We start from the raw sequence: 23,040 nt of genomic DNA, 5'->3' as shown, positions 1-23,040 counted from the left end.
GTGACTTCACGTTTATATACTTTAATAGCAGAAATCTGTTGCGAGACATGGTGAAAAAGGACAATGGTAATTGTAATGTTTTTAAGAGATAAAATTGTTGCTGAGATCCAGACAGCATGCTGCGAGTGCTGTTTTAAATCCACTGGCCTATGGCTATCCCACACATTGCTCATGGAGATGAAAGTATGTGCGTATCATCTACCTCCTGTAACAGGCCTAGATTCTCCCATTTTGGAAAATCTGTCCCCATTGGCGAGACAGACAAGTGCATAGATACATCCAAGTACATGACTTTGAATAGACAGCTTTTCAATGAGGAGCTTTAACAACTCAATAAATTATGCTGTTTATACCTAAATTCATAGGTGTGCACAGATAGGGATAAGGTGGTGCTAAAGCACCTGCCCCTTTGCCCTCCTGGACAAAAATGCCTTCTTTTTTGAGCGCTCTTTGTCACGATTTACTGTGGTCCATGTTGACATGATAACATGCAAATGCTTCATGATCAAAAGCATGTGTCAATAATGCTCAGATATAATACATAATCTCTAATAGCCAAGTAGGGCAGTCGGAAGTTCCACATGCCCTCAACCCGCAACCCTCAGCACCTGCCCCCCAAAATGTCTGTGCACGCCACTGCCTAGATTATTAACTCAAAATAACCTATACGTAGTTGCACATTACATCTCTATTAGACTTAGGAGTACATTTCTGTTCCTGTATATTGTCTGTTCTGTCTCTCCGAGGTTCAAAAGGTCACTTCCTTAATGAGTGAACACGTGCAGTAGCATCTCCCATGTCTCCACTAGACCGGATGCTGATTTCTGTCTTTTCCCACATCCAACACTTCTCCTTCTGTTACCTTATAGAGCACCGGTCCCATTCTCCAACCCCATCTCCTCAACACTCCACTAATAATTAATCTCACATCTCACACTGACGGAGACGAGATGAGATGAGAGCAAGTCGACATGGAGGATGCAATTTAATTAAAAAACAGTCGAGTGGAGACCCACTCTGAACCTGCTGCCAGATCTGAGGAGCCAGAGAGGCAGTTCAGGAAAAAGGCACTCTCTCCTGATGCCTGAAGGAAAAAAACTAAAGCAATTAATGTCAAGACGCAGCACTTTGAACTGCCCGCCTGATTGAGTGTGACTGCATAACTCTTATGTCTTGTGGTGACTTGGTACTGCTGACGGGACAATTTCATCAGATATCTGAATAATGTAGGCCTATGATTCACATATACCGTACAGTAGGTCGCCTGAATGGCATTTCCCTGTTAGTAATGGGCCAATCTTGATAAAACATAGCCTATGCTAGTGGCAGGCCAAGGCTAGGTTGTTTTGTAATTAGATAGCCTATGAATCCCATTAACAGACTCACTTCAATTCATGAAGAGAGGACTGAATGTTCCATTCTACAGAGGGCGAGGGCAAGGTGACCTTGGATGAAGACCCAGGTAAAGTCTGATTGAAGGTGCATAACATTCTCTCTGCAGAAGTGTTTTGTAGCCCTTTGATGCCAAATCCTCTCCGCCATTCTTCTGTTTCCTGAAATGCACATTTGAAGAGCGGTTGAAAATACCAACAAAAAGATCAACAAGATGACTTTTACAAAGTGGCAGTGTATACCTGACTGTGATTTCTATATTGATGATCCTGCAAATTGAAACGAATTAAGAGTCACCTTATTAGTTTATAATTTAGTAAATATTCATGAAAATATCAATTTTTGCAGCAGGCAGCAGAGTTTCAATGAGCAGCGCAGTTGCAATAAGTAGGCCTACTCTGACCACCATCATAAACAGTGCACCTTTAAAGGGCAACTTTGATGGAAAAAGGAAATTTGAATACAATTAAAATAATAAAATGAGTTGTTTGATGTGGGACTGTGGAATGGGCTCAAAGGGAAACAGAACAGAACTTGAAGATTGGCAAATATTATTAAGCTGTTAAACATCCATGAAATTACAAACCTAATTTTACGCACAAAGTTGCCCTTTAATTGGCTGTTGAATTGAGGAAATGTTGTACTGATGGAGTTAACCCCACAAGATCCCTCGATTTATATGGTAGTAGCATCATAAATGGGGTCCCCAGAGCCTCATCGGTTCCAAGCCCGAGGCTGCATGACACAGGAGGACTCTCCTACAGTAGGCTACTGCAGAGATGAACTGGCAGTGTAGCCCAGTTCACAATCACTAGTGACAGCTTACAGCTGTAAGTTCAGTTAAAACATGTCCACTTGGCCCTGCCGTGGCTGATATGGTAGGGCACTCGTCTACTACGTGGCCTACCCAACAGGTAGTGAAGAGTTTTGCCCGTTGTGTGTGAGGTTTGGAGATTTGTGTGTAGAGTTTTGAGAATTCGAGAACTGATTCTGAAAAGTGTGTTTAAGCAATCGAGAAAAACTGTAATAGGCTAATCTGTGTGCAGAAATGCAGTATGCGTACCCAGTTTGTAACAGTTAATCAAAACGTAAGGCGTCAACATCTTGCACAAGGTTTATGTAGGATAATTAGTGTAATTTTGGAGTAATATTAGCTCTGTTTTCCCTCTCCATCCATAAGAAGCTAGACTTATCTTTGGGCAGTCATGGGTGAGCGGTTAGGGCGTCAGACTTGCATCCCAGAGGTTGCCGGTTCGACTCCCGACCCGCCAGGTTGGTGGGGGGAGTAATCAACCAGTGCTCTCCCCCATCCTCCTCCATGACTGAGGTACCCTGAGCATGGTACCGTCCCACCGCACTGCTCCCCATGGGGCGCCACTGAGGGCTGCCCCCTTGCACGGGTGAGGCATAAATGAAATTTCGTTGTGTGCAGTGTGCAGTGTTCACTTGTGTGCTGTGGAGTGCTGTGTCACAATGACAATGGGAGTTGGAGTTTCCCAATGGGCTTTCACTTTCACTTTTCACTTATCGACCAGTAGGGGCTCAGAGGACTTTTACTGTAATTAAAAGTATTATTGACTTCAATGCCCACCATTTCATATTCAATCTTGTATTGTAGTGAGAATGAATTGGAAAAGGCCTGTGTGTGCTAGTGTGTAGGGTAAACTGAGTACAGTTGAGTACAGGGTACAGTTTAGATAAACCAAATATCTCTGGGTAACAACGTAACTCTGATCTAATTTTTGCTGTGGACATGCGCATCGATATCCTCCTTGATCATGGGAAAATTTGAAACCAGCACAGAATGCAGATCCAAAGATATTGGGGAAATGCTGTTTTCGACAGGTCAGATTTACCTCACCAGGTTCCTTCAAAAATGAATATCTAATGACCATTAGTTATCCTCTTGATATAAGTTACATGATTGCAAGCCATGATATGTGCTCTAAAAGCAGACATATTTCCTGACATCATAACAGTTAAAACCATTTTAATATCTTTATCAATGTGTGATCTGGTCAGAAGGGGACAGTTTAGATGCTAGCCTGTAGTGCTAATTTCACTATGACCAATGTAAAGATGCTAACGGGTACAGTTGAGTACAGTATTTTGCTATCGGCCATGCTATTAGCTCCCATGGCTATTACCTCCCATTGATTAGAATGGTGTCTCAACTGTACTCTGCTATGTCTCAACTGTACCCCACCGTTTTTTAGCTAGGGTACAGTCGGGACAAAAGTGCACCTTTTTTGTTTGATTAATTACATAAACATTAAACATCCTAGAGATATAATTCCTTGATTATATATTTGCCCACATCCTGAAAATATGTTCTGTCCAAAACAACTTTCTTTTTAGGACCTTTTAATGGTCTAATTTCTGCGTGGAAGGGGACAAAAATAAAAGTGTACCCAACTGTACTCAGTCTACCCTATGTGTGTGTTCTACCTATTGACAGTAGATATACTGTCAATGGTTCTACCTGCACTGTGAAGTGTCCTCACTGATGACATCACTAAGGAACACTGGCGATTCTAGGGGGGGGCAGGGGGTGGCCAGGGCCACCCCTGGGACGCTATTGTCCACCCTACTGGCCACCCTTGATTCGACAAGTAATTAATAAAAAAAAATATTTTTAAAAATAAATAAATAAATATACAATAATAACAACAGGTAATCATTCAAGTTCGTCAACCCAACAACAAACAAGAGAAAACTGTCAATCCATGGTGATCGCTGGCTGACAGATCTAGGGTCAGTTTTACACTTTAACTAACACGACAGTCGTTGGACTGATGCTGCACAAGGCTGATTTCTGATCAGTAGGCTTACACGAGATGACCACTGCGTGTCGCCTGTAGTCGCTTATTTATCGTGAAAGATCTGGCAACCCCGCACCAGCGATGCTGAGGAGCACTGTGTCACCTGCAGTTCCTTCACGAGAGACCGCATCCACTAACTGCCTGGACAGTCTAATTTGGACAATAAGGTATGGCAATTTAATGATTTGTTGGTTGTCTGAATGTGTTGGAAAACCTAATTTTGAAAACTTTATGCAAGTATTAGCAGCCAGGAAGAGCCAAAATACGAGATAGCTACACGAAACAACAACATGACTAAATGAGAGCAAGTTAGTGTTGTGGCAGCTGCAAACCAAGTTAGTAGCACAGCACCAGTGTTGGGAGTAACTCGTTACAAAAGTAACTAATTACTGTAATGCATTACCTTTTTGAGTAACACAGTAATGTAACTGATTACAGGAGAAAAAAACGGTAATATGTCCTCGTTACAATGCAAGTAACTTGCACATTACAATGCATTTTTTTCACCTAAATTTTGTGTGAGTATTTTGTTTTCTTTATACAATGTTCGCGGATCACCGCGAGATCAGCTATTGCCTACGATAGCCTACGTCCGCGCAAAGATTTTAAAGTTTCACGCAGAACATTGCTTCCTCATTCACGCTTCGTCTCTCGAAATGGCAGGCTGACAAAGAATGACCGATCCAGAAGATCCAGCTTGCTCGTTTTCAAGATGGGTATATGCCCATTACTTTGACTCCATTGAAAAGGACGCCAAGAACATTTAAGTTAAATGCACACTGTACTTGAAACCCAAACTGCTTTCCACGTCGAAAAACAGTAGCCTACAAACAATTTGACGATTTGAAGAGGTGCCATAGCACCACCAAATTAGTCAGGAAAGGAGGGGATGCATCCCATTCGCACGAGACAGGGACACGGCAGGGTAGGGGGGATGAGTAGGCCTATGTTGCACCCCCCTCACTTTTGTTCAACTAAACATCACTAAAATTGAAATAAATACATTTTAAATAAAATATTATAGGCCTCTTGGCTCATTAATGCTTATTATATTTCATTGTAGCTTCAGCTGTACTTATCAAGCCTCAACTCCACTATCGTCCTTGGCATTGTTCAACAACGTTTATGACAAAATCTGGCGCATGTGGGGGGTTGGGGGGTCGGACATTAAAAAAAAAGAAATAAAAAAAAAAATTGGAAATAAAAAAAAAATCTGACCGGACGATGACCAAACCTGACAACCAACCGAAACCAAACTTTTATTTTTCTTAGGCCTCATTGTATGTGGGTAAGACGCAATTCCTGAAAATGTTGGTTTTCAGTCTGCAGGGTGAAAGTCATGCCACCTCATAGATTTGCACTGTAGATTGCCAAATCCTTATTTCCAGTCATTTTGGCTAAAGTAACTAAAAGTAATGCAAAAGTAGTGTAATGCCTTACTTTTTAAAAAAGGTAATGTTGTAATGTAAGGCATTACTTTTAAATGACAGTAACATGTAATAAGTAGTGCATTACAGTTTTTGAGTAACTTTCCCAACAGTGCACAGCACAATCCTAACGTGCACGTCAGTTTATTTTTGTTGTTGATAACAGGATAGTTAATATGAAACCGTTTGGATAGGGACATGGCATGGATAGCATTGGCCCATTGGCCACACATTGGAAAGGGTAGTCGGTTGTTATCTACAGTCAGGATCGGTAGGCAGACGTCAGTACCTCGCTCTAAACCTAGCATGTGAAATGAACTAATGCTAAGCTGGACTATGATTGTTGTGATGCCTTCTCTCAGTGAGAAGCTTCTCCTTTGCTTCTTCGATTGTCTTGACTTTTCTTGGAGTTTAAATCAAACTTAAATAAAGTCGGAGTAAGTCATAGTAAAGAGCACCTCTGCCTCTTTAGAGTAAGCAAGTTCACATCAGTCACAGATGTGTTGCCTAAACTATAGCGCTAGTCCACTTCAGAGTATGACTCCCCCCCAAGAGCTAAATTTGCGGTACATATTTGACCTCAAATGTGTCAATATATCGTAATCCTTTTGTTCAAACGTAGCGAAAATAAATCGTCACGCACACAAAATCATGGTACAGATGTGAGTTTGTTCACCAACGAAATTCACGTCATGTAATTATATCCCCGAAACGCGGAGCGTCGGGGATGTAATGGTTTTGCGTGCACCGCCGCCGCCGCCGCGTCCGCCGCGTCCGCCGCCGCCGCGTAAGGTCTTTCGTGTTAACGCGATAACTTTTGAACGGATGTTTGGATTTGTCCCAGATTTGGTGTGTGAATGCTCTAGGGCAGGTTCATGAACTGATTCGAGTTTGGAGGTCAACAATTTCAAGATGGCCGAATTCAAGATGGCCGAATTTTTGTTTGGCCCATTACTTCTGACCGGGTGGATGGATTTGTCCCAGATTTGGTGTGTGAATGCTCTAGGGTGGGTTCATGAACTGATTACAGTTTGGAGGTTAACACTTTCAAGATGGCCGAATTCAAGATGGCCGAATTTTTGTTTGGTCCATAACTTCTGACCGGGTGGATGGATTTGTCCCAGATTTGGTGTGTGAATGTTCTAGAGTAGGTTCATGAACTGATTCGAGTTTGGAGGTCAACAATTTCAAGATGGCCGAATTCAAGATGGCCGAATTTTTGTTTGGCCCATTACTTCTGACCGGGTGAGTGGATTTGTCCCAGATTTGGTGTGTGAATGCTCTAGGGTGGGTTCATGAACTGATTACAGTTTGGAGGTTAACACTTTCAAGATGGCCGAATTCAAGATGGCCGAATTTTTGTTTGCTCCATAACTTCTGACCGGGTGGATGGATTTGTCCCAGATTTGGTGTGTGAATGTTCTAGGGTAGGTTCATGAACTGATTCGAGTTTGGAGGTCAACAATTTCAAGATGGCCGAATTCAAGATGGCCGAATTTTTGTTTGGCCCATTACTTCTGACCGGGTGGATGGATTTGTCCCAGATTTGGTGTGTGAATGCTGCAGGGTAGGTTCATGAACTGATTCGAGTTTGGAGGTCAACACTTTCAAAATGGTGGAATTTTTATTTGGCCCATAACTTCTGACTGGGTGGATTGATTTGCCCGGTAACTCCTTAATTTAATGGTTCACCATTTCAGTGAATCTACCATATCAGGTAGGCCTACAGTGTAATAACCAGTGTAACAATATTTAATACCATGTAATACTAGTGTAATACCAGTGTAAAAATAGGCAATACCAGGTACAGTGTAATAACCAGTGTAACAATATGTAATACCATGTAATACTAGTGTAATACCAGTGTACAAATATGCAATACCATGTAATACCACTTACACACAAATAGCCTACATGATATAAGTACAAAATTGGTACATGGTGTCACACTGGTATGACGTGGTATTAAATATTGTTACACTGGTTATTACACTGTACCTAATGTGGTATATCCACTGTAATAGTGAACCATTAAAACAGTGTTACCATTTGCCCCATTTTTTCCTTCATTTTCACAATAGTCATTTGGTTTTAAGCCTATGCACGTCATTGATCTATGTATAGATATTAAATGTATTTATTTTATATTTTGTATTTATCATAAACGTTCATGAAAAGGTGGACGGGAGTGGTAGGAATGATTGGGGACTGGAAGCGTCGCGTTTCGGGGATATACCTTAAGCAGTCGAAGGCGACTGCACAGGCAGTCTAGTTTCTTTGCTAAAACCCTGCAGCCACGGCTTTAGAATCAGCCACTGCTCACAGCTGTAGGCCGACGCAGGCCGACGGCGCCTCAGACTTGAAATTCACGTCATATAATTTCTTTGTTAAAACCATATGCCACTGCTTTGACATCTGACACTGTCAACATCAATAATATAGGTTTTTTTGTATTCTGACATTGTTGAATGAAGTCAAAGTTGTTACTCTAAGGGGAACCACAACCACGAACACAAAACTCATGAACACAACATGTGTACTCTGCCAATTCGACAATAATCCCTCTGATATTGTAGCCAGTTACTATGCTTAGAAGTGAGTTGATTGAATGATTAATTGGTTGCATTGATTTGATTACATTTCCTCCAGTGAGTGACATTAAGATGAAGAGAAGAAACGATATTGAGAGCTTCTTTATCAAGAAAAAAAAAGAGTCAGAGTCAGCTACAGCCAGTACCAGCACCAGTGCAGATGCCCACACAAGCCAGCAGCCTAGGGATAGTGTTGATGAGCAGTCCACTACCCCAATACAAGATGGTAGGTTGTGCATGGAAAGTTTGAATTAGTTACATGTAGCCCTTTCATGCACACCGTTCAACCAGTGGAACACTGTTATTGTCATCAAAAAGGTTCTGTCATAGTGCCACACTACATAACACAGGGTCTTTAGTAATACACTATGGTAACTCTGGTAACGACAAAGGTATAACGCCATGCATTAAAGGGTTTAACAGCTGACAAATGTTGAGACAGAAGATGGTGAACTAAAGATTTGTATTATATGTATATGTGCATGGACCTGTCTGTCTGTCTGTCTGTCTGTCTGTCTGTCTGTCTGTCATTTTAAACTATCCTTGTATTACCACAGTTGACCAGCCACATTTGGAGGAGGAGGAGACGGACTGTGAATCTGTGTTGTCTGGATCTCCACCTACTGAGCATGGTATGTCAGGTTCAGATGTCATTCATGAAGTTGGTGTCTACTCTCTCATACTTCAGTTATTTAAAAATGGCCAATTATGCATATTTATATGTGAATGCATAGCATTTAACCAGATTACACTGCACTTTCAATTAAAAGCCTGGCACATTAAAATAACTTAATGAGGATATGTGTGTGCATTTATCTTTAATTTCTGTGAATACGTACATAGAAAACAAAGACCTAAACATAGAACATTTCAATACTATATATATATATATATATATATATATATTTTATACTACTACAAAATATTGTATTTGAAGTTCACTGGTGCTTTTCTTTAAAATGCAGGAAATAGCATAGAATAAATGCAACATTTTCTGTGTGGGAGGACCCCCGTATGTGTATATAATTCCATGATTCCATGGCCACCTCAGACTATATTTGTGTGTCATCTTGGCCACCCTAGTAAAAATGTCCTGGATACGCCCCTGCTAAGGAACACCAGAGATGGGAACACACTGAGGATTCTGACATCACAATGGAAGCTCTGATACCACTTAGAACTATAACACCACTGTATCACCAGAGAGGAAAGAAGAAGAGAGGGGAAAGTTCTATTGGCCTGTATTGTTACCTCACCGACGCCGTCCGCCATTTTGATTTTGGTAGTCAAGGACGCGTCGCCAACGGTTCATTCATTCAGCATCAGTCAAAAACATGGCTAACACCGATCACAATTACGCAAAGGACCCAAATGCCCCAAATACACCAAAATATATAGGCACACAATGTGCTGCTGTAGGGTGTTACAAGTCCACAGGAAGGAACAAGGAGGTGGCATTTCATTCATTTCCCAAAGAAAAAAAAAGGTATAGTTTCGTTTTGATAGCCTAAGCCTGATGTGCAGATGTCAGATGGGCACAATGATATTTGAGCAACATGATGAGAACATTGTGTGTCAAAAGACATAACTTTGTGTGCTTAACTTCTAATGCGAGCACAACATTTAATTTTCTAGGCCTACCGAGTACCTTTTTTCACTTCTGATTTAGAAATGCATACTGTCGATGATCTGCAAGGAAGGCTGTTTTCAATGTCCAGCACCTCCCACCACAGTTTTAGCATAGCATAATACGTCACCTAGAAACTATTATTTGCTCGTATATAATACGCCAACGACGTGCCACATCAAGTGCTATATTAACTAATTGTCTTACCTTAAAAGGATGTGTTGGGTAGGCAGATGATGCCACGTTATGTCGCCGTAAAACAAAGTTGGATAGCCTGCTAGCGCAACAACCCACTGCATGATGAATCGAGGCGCTGAAATGATCTGACAAACTGTGCAGTGGGCTTTGTTTTATTCGTGTTATGATGATGCCCACATTATGCATCTAACATTTTCCTTTCAAAATTTAACTCAATTAACTTTAAAATCGCCAGACTAAACATATCCACGGCAAAGTATCCAGTCCTGTGTCCTATTGAAGTGGAGAGAAACTCACATAGACTTTCCTCTGACGGAAAACTCAATTTCAACAAAAAAGCCCGGACCCCTATAATTTGTGTTGTATCTCCCCCTAGTGGCAAAATAGAAAACATGAACCAGCGCAAATGTTAACCAAGGATATCTGTGATATTAAAACACACTACTGTTATTTTCTGCAGGTGTGCAGAATTGGATTAATAACATCAGGCGGGAGGACCTATGTGGTTTACAGACCGATGAAATGAAGCATAGGAAAGTATGCAGTGACCATTTCGCCATTTCACAATTTGTGAACCCATTGGACAGGTAGAGACATTGCCATTTCATATTCTGAAAATGACACTTGATACTCTATAAGTTTTCAACATACTGTAAACCCAGATGTTTAGCCTGATTACTTGTGGTAATGTTGCAAATTCAAAACACACATTTTTCACAAAAAATAAGTTAAAATGTTGGGTTGCTTTACAAAAAAAATACAATTCTGCAGGAAATCTGGCCTACTGCCCAATGGCCGTACCCTGGCTAGTAGACTGTCCCAACCCCCCTAAATCTCAAGACACAGTTCGTTCCACCACCCCGAAAACGGGTCGCACTTGAAATTGAGGGACAACAGACTCAGAGATCCTGGATAGTAAGTGATTTAATGGCAAATGGTGGTAACAGATACATTCTGAGTGTTGAACACTGCATAGGTAGTAGTCTGTGCATAAGTCTGTTGTTACAGTTGTCACATTTCTTTTTAGGCACTGATGTACTGGCCAGTGTCAGCAATGACAACACAGTGGAAAAACTGAAAAGAAAAAATTGGCTGCTACAAATCAAAGCTGTCAAGGCTAAAGAAAAAGACACCATCTATCAGCAAACAAACATTTAAAGAGGGGAAATTTCCAAAGTATTGCCAAAACAAGCCGCACAATTTGTCAACGAGCAAATTGATAATGCCAAAAAAAAACCAAGGGCCATTCGGTGGAGCAACTTCATGAAAAAGTTGGGCGTTACAGGTTAAGGGTACAGGGCCAAAAGCCTACCGAACCATGAGGAGAATTTTCAAGCTCCCTACAGCCAGGACCCTTTCAAATATCTTGCAGAGAGTAGACATCGGGCCGGGATGGCATGAACCTGTGCTGTATGCACTTAAACATCAAGTGCAGCATATGGAAGAGCGAGATAGGCACGTTGCCATCACATTTGATGAAATTACATTGAAATGTAGCCTAAATTATAACATCTCGAAAGATGAAGTAGAAGGGTATGACGAAGGGGGAAGACCAGCCAACCATGCAGGGGTTTTCATGATCCGTAGTCTAACTGGGAAATGGAAACAACCCATAGGGTACTTCTTGTCATCTGGGACCATGAAGCATGGGGTCTTAAAAACCAAAATCATGGAGGCGGTGGAAAAGGTGCTTGACACTGGCTTCACTCCCATGGTGCTGGTAATGGACCAAGGCAGCAACAACCTGGCAGCCTGTAGAAACCTGGGTATAACAGAAGAAAAACCGTACTTCTTTGTCAAAAAGCCAGAAGATTCATTTTTTATTCGACCCCCCCCCATTTAATGAAAAACATCAGAAACAATTTGCGAAAATATGGATTTTACATAGGGGACAAATTGGCAGAATGGGGAGACATCACTGAAATGTTTAAAATTGATTCACAAAGACAACACCGAATGGCACCCAAGTTAACCCAACGGCATCTGTCCCTCACTGCCTTTTCAAAATGAGTGTGCCTCTCGCCACTCAGGTAAGCCACAAAGTGAAAACTGTCATGCAGGCGGTATAACATTCAATTTACAATCTTTATCTATGGTCCTGAAAATGGGATTTTTTTTATTTTTTTATTACAGGTTCTTAGTCATTCTGTTGCGGCTGCACTGCTCACCATGGCAGACATGGGGAAGCTAAGAGAGGGGGCAAAACGACGGCAGCAGATTTTGTAGCCCACTTTAACCAGATGTTTGACTGCTTTAACAGTAGCACATTGTCCAGCAGCACACCACAAAAGGATGCCTTCAGAGAGACACATATTGATTTTATCAATGAGAGTATTAAACTGGCTGGCATCTGTCAGATGTGCCAGTGGCAACAGCTTGAATTGCCTAAATGGTTGGAGGCATAACCTAAGAGCAATCAAGGAAATTGGGCTGAATTGAAAGGTAGCAGCAATAAGGCATAATTATTCAAAATTGAGCTTTGCTAATGCTAATGAGCTTTGTCCACCACTGCATGTTTTCTGCTGTTGGCCAATGTACTGTTTGTCATTTGCATTCACAGAGAAAGGATTTCAGTTTCTATTTACGAGGCACCTCAACCAGGACTGCCTGGAACACTTCTTTTGGGGTGATCAGAGCGAGAGGGCGGGGCACAGGGACAATCCAGACCCTCAGCAATTTCCGATTAGACTACAGGCAGGCCGTGCTAGACTATCTAATGACATTTGGGAGAAATACAAATTGCGAACCGGAGGAAATACACTATTGCTGCAATTGTCCCATTTGTTTGAGGTAGACGAAACACCCTTTCAAAAACAAAAGTGTCACACATGATTAGTATACTGTAAGTCTGTAATCTTTTGCAATGATTTTGTAGAGCTGCACTGCACTGAGTCATCGCAGATGGCAACTCCCCATCCATGCACCGCACTGACCATGCCTCACGAGGTACACGAAACACCCTTTCAAAAAACAAAAGTGTCACATGATTAGTATACTGTAAGTCTGTAATTCATTTGCAATGATTTTGTAGAGCTGCACTGAGTCATCGCAGATGGCAACTCCCCATCCATGCACCGCACTGACCATGCCTCACGAGGTACACGAAACACCCTTTCAAAAACAAAAGTGTCACACATGATTAGTATACTGTAAGTCTGTAATCATTTGCAATGATTTTGTAGAGCTGCACTGAGTCATCGCAGATGGCAACTCCCCCATCCATGCACCGCACTGACCATGCACTCACGTACAGTCTACTGATGAGGAACCCACATTCCCTGGACTGGACAACACAGAGTTCATGAAGGGGTGGGACGTCATTGAGGGCAATGTGTCAGTGTACCCTTGCTGGCTATGTGGCCTTCAGAGCCTCTGCCAAATTTGATTGCAAGAGTTGTGTTACGCTGTGTGGGAGGCAAACGAGGAGGACAGAGATACACTCAAGGAGAAATACACCTTTTTCAGATATAAGCAGTTCAGGGATGGGTTATTCCCACCAAGTGTTGTATTACAGCGTACAACAGAGCAAATTGAACACATTTTTAGATGCCAATACCCCCCCAATTTCTAAAGGGAAACATGTCCTGGCAATCTTAAAATCTGCAGTATATCAGAGTGTGAATTTGGATGCTGTTATATGTTCCGCCAGCTGTCTGTCCTGCAAAGAGTTCCTTGTTAATACATACTTATTGATGAGGATAAAATTTCAACTGAAGGTGGGCAATCAGAACGCCAAAGCCATGAAAACAAAGAAATCAAGAAAATTAATGAAATTGACATCGGAATTTTGACCCCCACCCCCCCCCCCCCCCCACCCACCACACACACACACACCTTTTTTACATGATTGGTATTGATTCCAGCCCCTGATCACAGTCAGGAACAATAATGTGGCCCCCAGATTTAAAAAAAAGTTTGGGGACCCCTGGCCTACAGTAGCTTCAGGTTGCAAATGAACGACGGGCTGTGCATACTGCTGAAGACACCCAGGTGGAGCAGTGCATGTTATCTTGCTCCGACAACTAATTTTTTAATTATTTTTTTTTTTACAAGGAATGTGTAATCTATATAAACAATGCTAATTAAATAAACATAGCCATCATCAAGTTTATCTCTTCAGCATGCTTTTGACTCTTGATCATTTCACCTCAGTAGAGCTGATTTCAAATGAATGTATGAGTCCCCCTCTCAGCTGGAGATGATGTGCTGCGGGTTGTTCAGCCAGGGTGCCAGGGTAGTGCGTGAGGTGCATGTTCTGCTGTCCCAAGGAATCTTGTACAGGTGGCTCTTCACACTAAATCTGCCATATGTGGTGAGGAGTGACACAAAAAAGAAAAAATATGCATTATTGTGTTAAGCTTACATGCAATGTTGACTGAGTTGCTAAAAAAACTGCCAAACTTAAGGTATTCTCTGAGTTGCAGAAAAAAGTAATGCATTGCTGTAATTAATGCGTTGCTGGTTATGGTTTATCATTTCCTGCCACTGACTTGAATTAAGTATTAGTAATGTATCATTGTTTCCTTGCTCGTGCGTGAAAATGCCTTAATCAATGTATAGTAGACATTCAAAACATTTGACTCCAAGTCAGGGTAAAAAACACGTTTCGCCTCACATGCGTTGGCTCCCAAAAAGTTAACTGACATCGGTCATGAAAAACACCTAGAAGTACTCTAGGGGCCTACAAACAGTCAAATGATATCATGCACATTTCCTGTTCACGTCAGGGTGAACATTAGGAGTGAAAATGGAAGTTTGGAATAAAAAACCGGAACAACACAGCAGCAGAACTAACGTTGGTTTAGTGTACTTAGGCACGTATCCTTTTTCTGAAGAACTAGCACTTCTAGAAATTACACATGCCCATCGGACAAAATGTTCGCTGGCTGATGAAAAATTTATGAAACTGGCCGGGAGACTAAGGCTAAAATTCCAAACAACGACTGGGAGGAGATGTGTTAACTTCCATTTTATACTTACGAATAAAATAGTTATACTCAACATAGGCCTAATAATTTAACATCATAGACACTTAGCTGTCCATGGAGATATGCTAACGTTAACGGCCGACACACATCACCCACTGTCCAGAAAGATCCATGAATACAACCATAATATTAAATCCATTTGATGACGAATATAAAGATAATGACGAACTTACTGCTAAGTGGATAGTTACTTGTCATATTTATGCAATACAAAAACATTAAGCCACTTGCCTTTTCAGGAAGAGTCAGCGTTGCGTCTAGAAGTTCCCAAAAAGGAACTTTTTTGTAGAGTTGCCGTTTCCAGTCATCACGGGTTTTTTTTTTTAATAAAACGTAGAAATCAACTATTAATCCCGTATCAAATGAATACAATGCGAAATAAGTGAATTTGATGAAAATGTGGTCGACAGAGAAAACAACACACGGTTTCATTCCTCACTCATGTATGAGTCTGAACATTGTGTTATTTACATGGAACGTCCATATCTAACAAAATCAAAATGGCGGCGCGGTGACGCCATAGAGGCAGCTGTTTCCGCTCTCTTCTTCTTTCCTCTCTGGTATCACTTCAGCTTGATAACACATAGACAGCAGCACAAAGAAAAAACAGCTAATACTTATTGAATTGCACATCCTCAACCCTATAATCATCGACATCCTATTGCAAAGATGCCTTTAGAAGAAGAGACCAAGTCGAAGGAGATGAGAGAGCTTTAAAATTACTGGAGATGGAGGATGATGGGCAGGAAGAACGGCAGCCATCAGGCTGCTTCATGACAGCCCTCGGGTCTATGGTGACCACTGTCAGGGACAGCATCAGGAGGAGGCGAGTGAGAAAGAGGCATAAGAATAATCACATTCCTAAAATGCATGTAGAGAAAGAGGAGGCAGGAGGTGAGAAGCCAACGGTGAAGAAAAGAAAGCGCCGCTGGGTGATCAACCCATTTAGGAGGAGGAGGCCGAAGGACCGAGAGGCAGCAGCGGCTGCAAAGACCATAGAAGAGTCCAGTATTGAGGAGTGCAGGACAGAAGAGGTCATCAAGGCCCCTCAGGTCACTGAGGCCACTGAAGTCACTGAGGGCAAGGAGGAGGACGTGACATCCGAGAGCCTGGCTGAGGCTGCAGATCTACAGGCCGAGGCATGTCCGACGGCTACTGATCATGACGCGAATGATGATGCTGATGATGATGATATTGATGATGGTGTTGCCACAGCCACTGAGGAGACCAGGAGATGCTGTGAGGATGTTGTCCAGTCTACCCTTCTGGGTAAGAACTGTAATAATAGTAATAATAATAATCTTATAACATTATGCACATATACAGTATAGTCCTTGATTACAAACTTAAAACATAAGTAAAGTAAAATCAGGCATCCTCACAGCTTACGATATCAACGATTACAATATCAACCAATTGATTTCATCACTATTCATCACTTTTCCTTTTCCATCATGGCACAGGTTTTGACATACCAGAGGGACTGATAACACATCAGACACTGAGACACGTCAGAGAGACCGACGAGTCAAACGCATGGGATCTATTCGTGCTACTGAGCCTGGCTGTTTTTTTGGGGGTCATTACATTCTATTTTTTTGTTTCCCTTTTTAAAATCATAACCGAAGATGTGTAATGCAAGAACGACATGGACTGGATGTGTGTTGGGGGAATCATGGACTGCGAGTGTGGTCGAAAACTCCAAAATGAGAAATAGTCAACTCCAAAAGAAAGAAACTTACAACTTTACCATAAATTGAACTTTAAATTTACCAAACAACAAACCAACAAACCGGCTATCCAACTTTAAAATACATTTCTTTCAAATAAAGTTTCCAAAATATATCATTCTATTTTGTGCCTTTTCTTTTTAATATTGATTTTTGTCCTGTAATGGGTCAAAACGTTGTTTATTCGCTCAGTCATCCTGTCAACACTTAATGTTAAATATAGTATAAAATAAACCTTTGATTAAACTAAGACTTGCACAAAGCTGAGAGAGAGAGAAAGACAGAGCTGGACAACTTTGATTTGTGTAGAACTTCAGTGAGAAGACCAACAGCATTTCATTTAGATCACGTCACCTGATGGGTGCTGTATGGAGCCGTGGGGGTTGTTTGGGTGTGCTGATAATGGCTTAGAAAATGTCTACGTAAATCAGTAAATCAATCTCCCCCACGAGTCCTATTCCTCCCGATGTACACACACACACAGACCGGAAACATATTCACACACACACATACCTGTCTTCTTACACCACACCCATAACACACACACACACACACACACACACACACACACACACACACACACACACACACACACACACACACACACACACACACACACACACACACACACACACACACACAAACTGTCTCCAGTTCAAGATAGCACAAGGTGCTGTCTCTCAAAAGTGCACCTATGCTTCTCTGCTTCATTACTGATGAACCATACATGACACGTCATATCATCCGAAGTAGCTCTAGCTGAGCTTTCTGTCAGACAATCGCCTCTACGCTCCAGAATGGCAGAGGAAATCAACCATCAAATTTGTCAAATTTTCCATTACTGATGAACAGCTGATTATCGGTATGCAGCTACTATATTGATGTGAATTTCTCTTCGACTCCAGAACATGTTACATATACAAACAAAGGTGTTATAAATATAATTGGAAAGGGCAGAAACAGACCCTTCCAATGGTACACTACCATGCACTCACACATACACGAATGCGAAGTCAACATTACTTTATTATTATTATTATTATTATTATTATTACATTGCACTTAGCTGACGCTTTCATTTATTCAAAGCGACTTACAGTTATTATTATTCAGGGTATTGGTTACAGTCCCTGGAGCAATGTGGGGTTAGGTGCCTTGCTCAAGGGCACTTCAGCCATGGATGGAGATGTAGGGAGAGGTCAAGAGGGATTCGAACCTGCAACCCCTAGATTGACAGACCAACTCTCTAACCACTAGGCCACGGCTGCCCCCTGTCAATTGAATTCCATTCCATAGACAGACACACACACGCACGCACGCACGCACGCACGCACGCACGCACGCACGCACGCACGCACGCACGCACACACACACACACACACACACACACACACACACACACACACACACACACACACACACACACACACACACACACTCCTGGTGGACAATCATCCACACACACACACACCATCCATCCTCACTTCGAATAGAACCAAGCGGCTGGCCACTTTCTCTCCAGATCCATTACTCCTGTGGGATGAGTGTGCAGAGCTGTGCCATATATCTCATTTCCACCAGACCCAAGATCCATCATACCGGTGAAAACTGCTGGATTGAGAGCTGTTTGACCGGCTGGCTGCTGAGTGAAAACTGCCCCATGGACTTCCTCTGTCCATTACTTTTTTATTATTCAAAATATCTTTACGGCCACAGGGTGCAGACCTGTCACATACTTAGTTTTTATTTTTTTATTTTTTTAAAGGTATTATCCACTGCCATAACTCAGATTTCAGTATTTTCCTTCATGGTTATGGCACTAAATGAGGTCAGTACTTCAGAACCTTAAAAAAACAGTCTAACAGTTTCACTTTCATTTTTTTCTCAGGTGGGCAGTGCTATAAAGATAACCCACAGGGGCTTATAGTCATCATGAAAGAGTTTAGTGAAGCCCAGGCCTTTGATGAATAGAACATGAAAGAGTCCATCCGGTGGTGGCAGCACTGTCCGCTGCATCTGTTATAAAGTGCTGATTAAAAACAGCCAGAGACCTATATGCTGCAGGGGTGAGATAGATAATGTGTGTGTGTGTGTGTGCGTGCGTGCGTGCGTGCGTGCGTGTGCCTGTGTGGGACAGGGAGACAATAATGCACAACTCATTCCCTTCCCACAGTTCAGAGCAAACAATTTCCTTTTTCTTCCTCTCATTCTGTTAGAAGCCTGAAAGCAGCTGGCACAGATAGGCAGCTATACCATGGAGGGAGGTACCTCCAAAACAACTCCCTCAGAGGATTGAAATCTTTAACAGCCTGGAAAAAGAATTTCAGAAGGCTAGTAGCAGGGTCAATAACAAACTATTAAATGTCCCTGAAAAGAAAAAATCTCTGATCTGCATCTTATGCGCCTCCAGGCCTTACACGCCAGCCAATCCCCTGTGGAGCATGCATCATTCTGTGCTTCTTACAGGGGTATGCCACTATTTTGGGGCTCAATACAGTTAAAATCGGAATTTGGAATTTGCTTCAATATTGGTCCCTTATAAGAAATGTAAAAAAAAAATTCAAAATTTTGTTAAGGTCACTGAGATATTTGATGCATCATATATGATGCATCAGGCTTTAAAGGGAATGAAAATTCAAATTTCATGACCATTGAAAAATGACTTTTAATGCATTTGCATCTTTTTTATTTATTTAAAAAAGTTGTCAGACAATTTAATTTGAGGATTATCTTTAAATATTTAGTGAGATCCTGCCATTTTTTTAAGCCTATCCTTGTTTTAGCAGGACCATATTTTACATTTCCCACAGCCTGGTTGGGTAATTTTTTAAAATCTATGTAAAAACATAGCTGATCGAATGCTTAACAACCTATTTATGAGTGTAATATAGATCATTATTCATTTTTGATGTGTAATTTGAATATATGGGTCCATTACTACAATTGGACCATTTCTCCATTCACTTCAATGCATTTTTTACGAGATCATAATTTCAACATTTTGCATTACATTTTCAAAATTGCAAGTAAAACCTGTTTCTTAAGGCAATATCTTTGTCTTGAAGTAAAACAACTTGTGTGTTTTGTTAAACGATCGTCGTGGTATGCTTTGTAAGTTTCCCTATAGCGCAAATGCATTGATGGCTGACTTCCTGCCACCGCCGGATGGTGCTTATATGTCTCATCAGTTTTAGCACGATCTCTCTGCAACACGGTGTAAAAATATAAACTCTTCCTTGATTAATTGCACAAAGCAAGTGTTCAAATTAAAGGATGTAGAGTTATATTTCGGAAATTTGTACACAAACCTTTTGCAATTTGTCGATATCTCAGCGTCGGTCAGGGAAACCGCTTCTACTCCATTTTTGCATTTTTCGCCGAGCTGTGATCAACTTGTTGTTGACCGCTGCTCTCTTGTGGCGGTTTCCGCGTACTGCAGGACGTTTGGAAATGACACGCAGGATGTTTTTGAGATGGATTTTTTTTTGTGTCAGCGTGGAGAGGGCTTTGAATTTGATGCATCATAGATGATGCATCCGGCGCGATAGGGTTAAAGCAAGACAACGCTTAACATGAAAAATAAGACACTTTACCACATTTATAAACCCCAGCCAACGATTTTAACTGTATTAAGCCCCAAAATAGTGGCATACCCCTTTAAGGCTTTGTTATACCTGCCATGCTTTCTACTCTAGAACCATTAGTGACGTCATCGAAAGCGCCAACCGGTTATAGTCACAAGGTCTGAGGTTGGAGTTCCTTCAGCTCATTTGATGTGATAAGCGTCACATTCTGATCCTGCCCAGTGGGCATCACTGTTGCGAGGAAGGGCTCACAGAGCTTGTATTTTGAAAGTGTGCCCTCTGCTGTTGGTGAGAGAAACAGCATGTTGTGTCGGCAAGCTCCTTGTTATAGCTACCGAAGTTCTAAAAACAACTTGCCTACTGTTGGGCCTACTGAACCTACGACTCATCACAACAAAACATAGATTTTAGTTGTAGCCTTCATTGCCAGATCACCCCACACATAGGTGTCCACAGATAGGGACGAGAATCATTTAGAAATGCTTGCCGATTAAAAGCGCACAATAATAATGCTTGAATGCCTTTATAGTCTAGTAAGGCAGCCAGGAATGCCCCCACATGCCACCCACCACTCGTCCCCCGACATGTCTGTGCATGCCAATGGTTCCCCTACTAACAATTTTTAGTTCCGAGAAGGTTCCTGGAACACAAGCCCTTGGTTCCAGTTTAGTCCTGATTACGTTCCCACGTGGTTGGCAGGAAAGTTTAATTTTAGTTCCCGGAATGTTACATGTGTGGTTCCCATTCCGTTCCCCCAACATTCTCTCACCGGCCCTTTTTTCTTGTTCATGTCATGTTTGTTCCCTCGCCGTTCCCATGTGGTTCCCTTAACCTTGTTGGTCACATATTTGGTTCTCCAGACGTGCTCCTGTTGTTCCCCCAACCTAGTTTATTATGTGTTATGGTCCTGCCCCCCTCTATCCTTCACCATGATTGAGGTACCCTGATCATGATACTGTACCACCTCCCATGCTCCACCGTGACTGTAATACCCTATGCATGGCACCACTCTACTACTGCACTGTTAAGGTAATGTTTAGAGCTGCCTGATGCAAGTACATTTATGAAATCTATATATTTATATTTTTGATTTGTGCAGTCCTGTACCACAATTAAATCAAGAGTCAGTTGAGTTGTATGAACACATTTCGGTGAAGATTAATATCCAATGTCTTCCTTAATGTGGAATTAATAAAAAAAACTCTTCTACATCAAGTGCACAATGGAGCAAGCAAGGCAACAACTGCTGTTACTGGCTATCTCACAAAGCAAGGCACAAGATGAAGTTAGCAAGCTAACAAATGCCATAAGCCAAAAGTGCTATTAGCTGGCTTGTAAAGCACACCAACAAAGTAGGCAAGCAAGTGCTATGCTGAGCCATTCTAACAAGCCAACAGACAGGCAGGCAAACAACTAAAGCACTGTGACAGTCCAGGTTTATATACAGGCTCAAGAATACCATGTGACCAGAGTGATTAGGAATTTTGGCAGGTGCAAGCAATAATGGAATCATGACATACCAGCCCTTAGTAATTAGGTGTGGCCAGGTGCTGATGGACAGGTTGGTTGTGATGGGGCTGCTTGTTTCCGGCAAGGGTGTAACAAGTTCTCAAAATGTTTCAATCACTCTCCACTTCATCATCTTTTTTGTGATGTTGTGTGCATAGGCAAACCTTAGATCAACCCAACCAAGTTAAGTTAAATGAATGAAAAAGGTAATCATATTGATATGCTAATGATTTTTAAATTTACATGATTCAATTTGGAGTAAATACTGTTACAGATATGTGATCATGTGTGATTTAATCGGGTGGACACTCATCATTACTTGAAGTAAACAGTGGCCATGCATCCAAGGTTGGGGGAACATCAGTAGCACGTCTAGGGAACCAGACATGACCAGACCTATAATGTAACCAACAAAGTTATGGGAACCATATGGGAACAGTGAGGGAACAAACATGAAAAGCAATAAAGGCACGTTGAGAGAACAGTGAGGGAATGAAATGGGAACCACACATATCCTGTTCTGGGAACGGAAATTAAACTTTCCTGCCAACCCAGTGAGAACCGAAACAGAACCAAAAATGACGTATCTGAAACGTATCCAGAACCGAACCGGAACCAAAGGCTGCTTGGTTTTTACTGTAACCAAAGGGAACGTTTTTAGGTGGTAGATCTTGGTTTGGTTACAAACCTAACCTGTAGAGAACCAAAAGGCAAATGTTCTCTTTACGTTCTCTGTTACTAGGGTCATTTGATTCAGATCTTCCAGTCTTCTGTGTATGTCCTGATATGAGGTATGGAAAGTGATATTATAATGGGGTTACATTGGTTTTTTGCTGTTATGACTAGTGCCGCGATCACACCGCCGACTCCTGCCTGGAAATTAATAGTCAGAGGCGTTGAACAAGGCAAACCATTCAACCTGAAGCGTTCGGCCAGGAATCTCAACCAACCGAAGCTCGTGTTTAGAAAAATGTGAACATTCCACTGGCTGACGCCCTGCTGCCGCCGAGCTCATTACATATTTTTAGATGAAGTTCAACTTCTGCCGCCCTCGGCTTTTGACGCCCTCGCCTCCCGACGCGTTTGCCTCGTTCGCCGCCTGCTCTCCCATACAAAGTAAATTACTTCTGCATCTTTCCACGCGTTCAATGCCTGCGGTGTGTCCGTACGAT

The 23,040-nt window shown here is 41.8% G+C and overlaps 1 protein-coding gene across 1 annotated transcript; it reads left to right on the top strand.

Moving 5' to 3' along the window:
• The first annotated feature begins 15,611 nt into the window (after window positions 1-15,611).
• LOC134437271 (uncharacterized) lies at window positions 15,612-16,873 on the top strand. The gene is made up of 2 exons (XM_063186762.1): window positions 15,612-16,314; window positions 16,509-16,873. Exons 1-2 carry the CDS (start codon window positions 15,774-15,776, stop codon window positions 16,679-16,681), a joined length of 714 nt encoding a protein of 237 aa, XP_063042832.1. The 5' UTR covers window positions 15,612-15,773; the 3' UTR covers window positions 16,682-16,873.
• Window positions 16,874-23,040: the final 6,167 nt, after the last annotated feature.

This window comes from Engraulis encrasicolus, chromosome 21 (genome assembly GCF_034702125.1).
Source record: "Engraulis encrasicolus isolate BLACKSEA-1 chromosome 21, IST_EnEncr_1.0, whole genome shotgun sequence".
Lineage (NCBI taxonomy): Eukaryota > Metazoa > Chordata > Actinopteri > Clupeiformes > Engraulidae > Engraulis > Engraulis encrasicolus.
Note: the sequence above shows the minus strand (reverse complement) of the source record. Positions and strands in the feature narration are given on the sequence as shown.